General features: G+C 38.1%; 1 protein-coding gene across 2 annotated transcripts; it reads left to right on the top strand.

Annotated features, from left to right (window-relative positions):
• The first annotated feature begins 721 nt into the window (after nt 1-721).
• On the top strand, nt 722-6,819 carry LOC110028228 (F-box protein PP2-A13-like). Of its 2 annotated transcripts, none has more exons than XM_020729986.1 (4): nt 722-1,365; nt 2,578-2,696; nt 5,779-6,187; nt 6,566-6,819. In XM_020729986.1, the coding sequence occupies exons 1-4, from the start codon at nt 1,045-1,047 to the stop codon at nt 6,665-6,667; spliced, it is 951 nt and encodes a 316-aa protein (XP_020585645.1). In that variant the 5' UTR covers nt 722-1,044; the 3' UTR covers nt 6,668-6,819. The 2 variants fall into 2 exon arrangements, with proteins under 2 accessions (XP_020585645.1, XP_020585646.1); XM_020729987.1 differs by lacking the exon at nt 6,566-6,819 and adding an exon at nt 6,431-6,543.
• The last annotated feature ends 240 nt before the right edge of the window (nt 6,820-7,059 follow it).

Genomic DNA, 7,059 nt, shown 5'->3' with positions numbered 1-7,059 from the left:
GAAATGCAAGAGAAGAGGAGGATGAACCACGGAAAGTGAGCAGCGTGGGAGGAGGGGTGTTAGGGCGGGGGGAGGGATCGCAGCCGAACGACGAAAGAGATGACTTACGGCAGAATCAGGATCACAGACGAACCAGGGATCTTAGCTGAACGACGAAGAAGAAGAGTTAGGGCGGAATCACGAATAGGGAGGACACCTGAGTAAAATGCCGAAGGAGCGAGGCAGAGCCATGGGATCAAACTCATGACTAAGGAGATTAGCGAGCCACCGCGGGTAAACACCCCAAACAAGTGGGGCGCCGCAACTCTACCACACGGCTCCAAACAGGACCTAACTAAGGACAAAAGTTTTTGTCAATCTCTAAAATTAAAAGCAATTCATTAAAAAAAAAAAGGTACAGGACAGATCATGCGACTATAACTGGTATTAGTTATCACTTAAATTGTTCTAAAATTTGCACTTTTACCCACTATCATTATTATTTGTAATTTTGCGTGGATGAGAAACGTCTACGTGGCGGGCTCTCAGGCCTGCAGCCTTTCAACTATTCCACCAGTAAGGGGTAATTTAGTCCCTTCGTCCTTGTACTGCCATTTACACAGTTCCCGCGCGGTCTCAACTCTCCCAACATGTGAGGGTATTATGGGAACACCATAATTTCGCCAGACCATCCAATGCTCCTATGTTCTAAGCACGCCCGATATAACAATTTCATCCGATCCGATCCGATCCTTAGAAAAAAAAAAAACTACAAAACAAACAAACAAAAAAATCTCCTCCAGCGTTTTTCCCACGCTTCTTCTTCCTCCTCCTTCCCCTTGAAGCTGTAAGAGAGGTGGGAAAGTGGTGGAGACAGTACGCCGCATCGATTCTTCGATCAGATTAGAGATGAAATTTCTTTGTTCATCAACAAAGCCGTCATTTTTCTGCAATCTTTCTTTCGGATTAGAGTGGTATCTGCTTGGCCCAATGGTTTGCAGTTAGGGCTTTGTGGATCGTCGTTTAGAATAGGACTAGATTTTTGAGCGTTTTGTTGGTGAGAGAATGGGGGCGGGAGCCTCGAGTAGTATGGGAGTCAGAGGGCACGGAGGAGTTCAGGAGACGGGGCTAGGGGACTTACCGGAAAGTTGCATCGCTGAGCTGATGCTGTACCTCGATGCGCCGGGGATCTGCAGGCTTGCGAAACTCAGCCGGGCTTTCCGAGGAGCAGCTTCGGGGGACTTCGTGTGGGAGACGAAGCTCCCTAGAAACTACCAGTACCTGTTGGAGAAAGCTTCGGAGGAAGTGGAGAACGAGGTTCTGCTGACTAAGAAGGAAATCTACGCGCAGCTTTGTCGTCCGAACCCTTTTGATGGGGGAACGAAGGTAGGGAGTTCCTTTGTTTAGTTGTGACTTGCGTTCGGATTTACTCAGTGGTTTTTGTCCGTTTATTGTTATCTGATGATTGGGGCTTTTAGGTTTAAAATATGATTGATCCATAAATTTCAAGCAAGAATAGGGTTTTTGTTCTTGGTTGCAAGGGGATGATATATAGTTGTTGAGCTATTTTTGCGATCCATAGTGACTTTTTTCTTAAGCGGGGGGATTCAATCTTTTTTTTTTTCATAAAAAATGTGTATAATTTTCCCTGTTAGGTATTGTATTTGCGCTTTTTGTTTTCTTGCAAGTTTTTGGGGCTTTATGCTATAGTTTTTTAAGTAGGATTTGAGAAAGTTTTAGCTTAAAACCAGCAAACATAATTTTGGGAACTTTGGATCCTGCTATTTTGATTAGTGCTGTTTCAGTTGTATTATTGATTGGATTCAGTATTTTAAAAAAAATTTCATCTTTTTATAAATCCTAAATTCTGAAACAAAAAGTTAACTAATTTATCAATAATTGTTATGCAAACGGCATTTTTTGTTTAATTTTCTCAATAATGGAATCTGGATGTGACAATTTTACCAAGGGGCTGTCTGGCAACTGATTTAACCCAGGATTGATGAAGGATTTAAGTGGAATCCCACCAGACAGTCATTTTGGACAAAATAAAACACCGGATGCTGTAAATCCGAGTTCTACTGATTTCAGCTGTAGATTCCAGATTTACTGAATCCCACGAACTGGTGGATTTAACTTCGCGGGCTTCCGAGTTTCTCCAACAGCCATAATGGCTTCTTAAATCCCTAGAGAAATTGCCAAATAGTTTTATTGGATCTAACTTGGTGGGACTTGGGATCTAACTTTGGGAATTGGGATCTAACTTTGGGGGCTTCCGAGTGTTCCAACAGCCATAATGACTTCTTAAATCCTGAAAGAAATTGCCAAACAGTTTCATTTGATTTATAGTACTTAGTAAATCCGCTGCCAGAGAGTCTTCCGGATTTAACCCATTCAAGATTTTATAAAACTGGTTTTACGGGATTTAGTAAATCCAAATAACTTAAATCTCATGTGTTGCCAGACAGCACCTAAATTTTATTTGACTTACATTGCTCTTGTAGTGCAACAGTCCTTTATCCAGGTGACAAATGCTGCCACCTGTTTTTGACTGTTGCGGCCCATTTTTTTAAGGCATCTGGGTATTGTTGGCTGCAGGAATTCTGGCTAGAGAAGCGCAGGGGTAGGCTTTGCATGTCTATTTCTTCGAAGGCTTTGCTTATTACTGGGATAGATGATCGGAGATACTGGAGCAATATTCCGACTGAGGAATCAAGGTATACATTTAATGTAATTTTCTATGTAATAAGTACATAAAATTATTATTTTCTTGATACTATTGAGGCAATCGCTTTAGTTTTTGTTGACAACCATCAACTGAACAGAAGCTGAACCTATTCTTCTGGTTTGCCCAGTCAGCGTTGTAGCTTGCAAATTTGCGTTATCCATAGTTCTTGTTCTGGTTAATTTATGGTTTCTTTTGTTCTGTTTTTACCTCTTCCTTGAAACCACAAACTTGTTATTTTATTGTTAGCAGAAAGGTTTATTTGTTTGTCTTTTTACTTTGAATGTTATTAAAGACTCTTTGCTGATCAAAGTTTTTGTGGTAGGATCATCTAATGTGTTTTTTTTGGGTGGCGGGTGAGCCGGGGGTAATTATAATATTGCTATTTACAGAACTGCGACCCCCTTTTATCAGATTTTCAAGTTCTCTTTTAAATATCAAAGTTCGCGGTAAAACTTCAACCCATATTTTTTTCATTTAACCTGCAATGCTCTATAGCGCTGAATGTTGGCCTTTAAAAGAGAAGCATAATAATAAGTTAAGTGTTGCCGAGATGAGAATGATTAGGTGGATGAGTGGCTTTACACTTAGAGACAAAATGCGGAATGAATATATTCGTGATAGGGTTGGTGTAGCTCCTGTGACAGACAAAATTAGAGAAAGTCGTCTTAGATGGTTTGGTCATATTAAACGCCGACCATTAGATGATCCGATTAGGAGAGTAGATGTTTTAAATTCGACTTGTGTTAAGAAAGGCAGAGGTAGACCTAGGAAGACTTGGGCTTATTGTATTAAAAATGATCTTAATTTACTAGAACTAAATGAAAATATGACACTTAAGGCTTTGTTGTTGTTGTTGTATCATATTCCCAATGTTGCAGCATATATAAATGCATCAGTTCATTAGTTTAAATAATCACCGGGTGCTAATTTTATAAATAGCAATGTTTCAAGTATTTATACCTTAATTTTTACTTGGCTAGGTTTTGGGTTGTTCAGCGCGACTATAATCTATGCATTTCAATGTTGCCTTCTCCATCAATTGCCTGTTTGAGTATTTAAATATTTCCCGCTGACTAATTGATGGACGGGAAGTCAGGAATATGCCTATTTAGTTTCACTGTATAATCTAGTGTGCTAGTGCATGAAACTCCTGACATTGTGAGATCTAGCATTGATATATTGCATACTATAAAACTTGGGAAGCTTAGGAAGGTAAAAAAAAAGGAAGACATGCATACATACCACTTAATTCTTATGTTTTTATGTATCTAACACCTAAAACTTCAATTTTTACATACCTTATCTATGCAAAAAGAAGATTTATTTCCCTTTTTAAAAGTTAAAGCAGTAGTATTCTTGATGTGATATGAAACATTTGGGTGGCATAAATTTAAAAAGTAAAGTATAGGTGTTAGATATGTAAATGCATAGGAATTTTAGTGTTATGTATGTAAATGAACTGAACTGAAAAAAAGGATGAGTTGAGTATTTTCTCGTTGACCTTGTTCCAAGTTGCTTGTGAGTCAGTCAATCATCACAAATAATTTAAGAATATGCTATTATATTTTTGCGAAATTTACATACAAATCTCACAATTCTTAGATATTTACACATCTCACATAACTCTCAAATCTTAAATAAGACATAAAAAATAGCACTATTATCACTTTCATGCACATTTATAGCATCAAAGTGCAAATAGCACTATTATCACTTTCATGCACATTTATAGCATCAAAGTGCGATCTATGTATTTAAATATAAAAGTTTTGGTGTGAGATAAGTAAATACATAAGAATTGTGCGCTATGTATGTAAATGCCCACGTGTTTTCTCGTGGGAAATCTTCAGAATTTAAAGAAAATAATGATTTGCTGTGTAATGATCCTCTCATTCAGCTGAGCTTGAATTTTTTAACTTTTATTCAATTAGGTTCATCTCTTGAGGAAGACTACTTTTTCTTTTTCTTCTTTTTCCATTTCTTCTCACATAAAGGTAGAAGTGTATTTATGAATGTGGATGCCAACTGCTTAAATTGCAAAGCGGGTGTGAAGTGGTCCAACATATAAATATGCATTTCTAATTGAATGCTTTTTTGTATCTTAAAGGCCGGTTTTGGTTTAGTTTTTTCATTTTCAATCCTCCCCAATTTGGTGCTTAGCTGTAGCTTTGCTTGCCAGATTCATGCATGAGAACACCCCATGGATGGGAATCCTTGGCTCTTGTTGAACTGTGCTATTATTGCCCATGGATGGGGGGTGGAACTTGCTTTCAATTTCTTTATTTGTTTTTTGGTTTTCCAAGAAGACTAGATTGGACGCTATGCTGGTTTGTTGATAGAAATTCTTTTACGATGGTCTATCCTGGTATTATTGCATTAGAAAATGTTAAATTTGATCATTGTGCATAGAGTTTTAGGAGAGTGACTCCATGCCTGTTTGTTTAATGATATTGTGAACTCTTTTACCTTGGTTGACATGGCTATTTGAATTGTCCAACATGACATCGGTCATCATTTACATTCGTTTAAGGGGGACTTAAATACATAACCACTGAATTATTATGTATTTGCATATCGTACACTTGGTGTTGAATTAAATAAAAAACATGCTTGAAAAGTGTATTTTATTTTAGAGAAGTTATTGTTTGTGGTATTATGAACATGACTTCGAGGTTAAAGTGCTATATAATTAAACATAAAGATTTTGGTGCTAGAGGCCTAAATACCTGTAAGAAATTTGGCATGTGAATCCTCCTTTCAATTCACGTTTAGCAAACACTATATCTGTGTAATTATATAAAAAATGGTTAACAAGTGAAACATTATAAAATTCATCATTGAGCTGACTACAGCTGATTCGTTGAAATCTCAAATGGGAGAGTTAATTATTTTATATAGCTTTATATATAGATTCATACAGGTTGCTTTAGTTCATGTTTTTTGAGTTTTGTAAATCACTCCTGTCAGGATAGCAGCACCATGCTGTGCGATAATTTTAAAGGGTGCTTGCATAAATATATTAACGTGATAAGAATAAATAATTTGTGAATATGAGTTCTTTGCTTTTGCAGATTCCACTCAGTCGCCTATCTTCAGCAGATATGGTGGTTTGAGGTCGACGCCGAAATCGAGTTCTGCTTCCCTCCTGGCACATACAGCCTATACTTTCGCCTCCACCTAGGACGACCCACAAGGCGACTCGGTCGACGAATATGCAACACGGAGCACATCCATGGGTGGGACATCAAGCCCGTCCGTTTCCAGCTGTGGACATCGGACGGCCAGCATGCTTTGTGCCAGTGCAAACTTGATGATCCAGGTTGTTGGATACGCTACCATGTTGGTGATTTTATTGTTGGGAGCGCAGATGTTCCCACTAAACTCAAGTTCTCCATGAAACAAATAGACTGTACTCACACCAAAGGGGGTCTGTGTGTGGACTCTGTGTTAATATGTCCCAAGGGGCTGATTCAAGAGAAGGTATCCACCCTCCATCTGTAACTTTTTACATTCAGTTGGAGTTATACAAAGCCAACAAACTGGACTAGAAAAGATATAATAGTTTTCTTTTTATTGGTTCCTGGTGTCATAGTAGTGCCTGTACATGTAAATTTTCTTCTTAGTTTTGGGTGAGGTTACTATTAGAAGCTGTGTTTGTAAAGACAAACTCTATGCCTTGAGAGTGATCGAAGAATGTCTTATTAACTGTTTTGCTAATGGCAGGGTAGCTTTGAGGCGTATATTGAATTTGGTCTTGTTTGACGATGCTTTGCCATTGAGAAAATTTCATTGAAAAGTAATATCCAAAGCAAAGGCAATATAAATTATGTTTCTGTAAAGTATTATTTGTTTGAATAGGGGAGAAGTAGAGAACAGACCAGCAAATCGAAGAAATCGGGCATTTCGACATACCGAACGCAGAACATTGAGCCGAAAGTGATGGTCTTTTTGTGTTCGTGATTTCGCCGAAGTCTTCGTTGCGGTTGAAACTCTCCTTCAAATGAGCCCTTTGTTCTCATGATTTTACTCCTTATTGAGAAAGATGATTTCTATTCTCAAGACATAGGGTCCACAGTGACTTGAATAAGCTCTCTTTATATTTTATTATTGTATTAATTTAGTATTCCAGTTCTCTACTATAAATACTGCCATGTATTAATACAGTGGGGTGAGATATAACAGTTCTTTTTCGTTCCTGTTACTATCTTCTTGCTTCTGAACTTGCTGCCTTCTCGCCTCAGCTTCTCTGATCTCTCTGGTTTATATGGTATCAGAGCTCCTTTATAGGCTACACAGCGACGGACTATTCTGGATCATCGCAAATTCACGATGGGCTGGTAAGTCTTCGAATA

The sequence above is a fragment of the Phalaenopsis equestris genome, unplaced genomic scaffold (genome assembly GCF_001263595.1).
Source record: "Phalaenopsis equestris unplaced genomic scaffold, ASM126359v1 Scaffold000504, whole genome shotgun sequence".
Lineage (NCBI taxonomy): Eukaryota > Viridiplantae > Streptophyta > Magnoliopsida > Asparagales > Orchidaceae > Phalaenopsis > Phalaenopsis equestris.
This window is presented reverse-complemented; position numbering and strand designations above follow the sequence as displayed.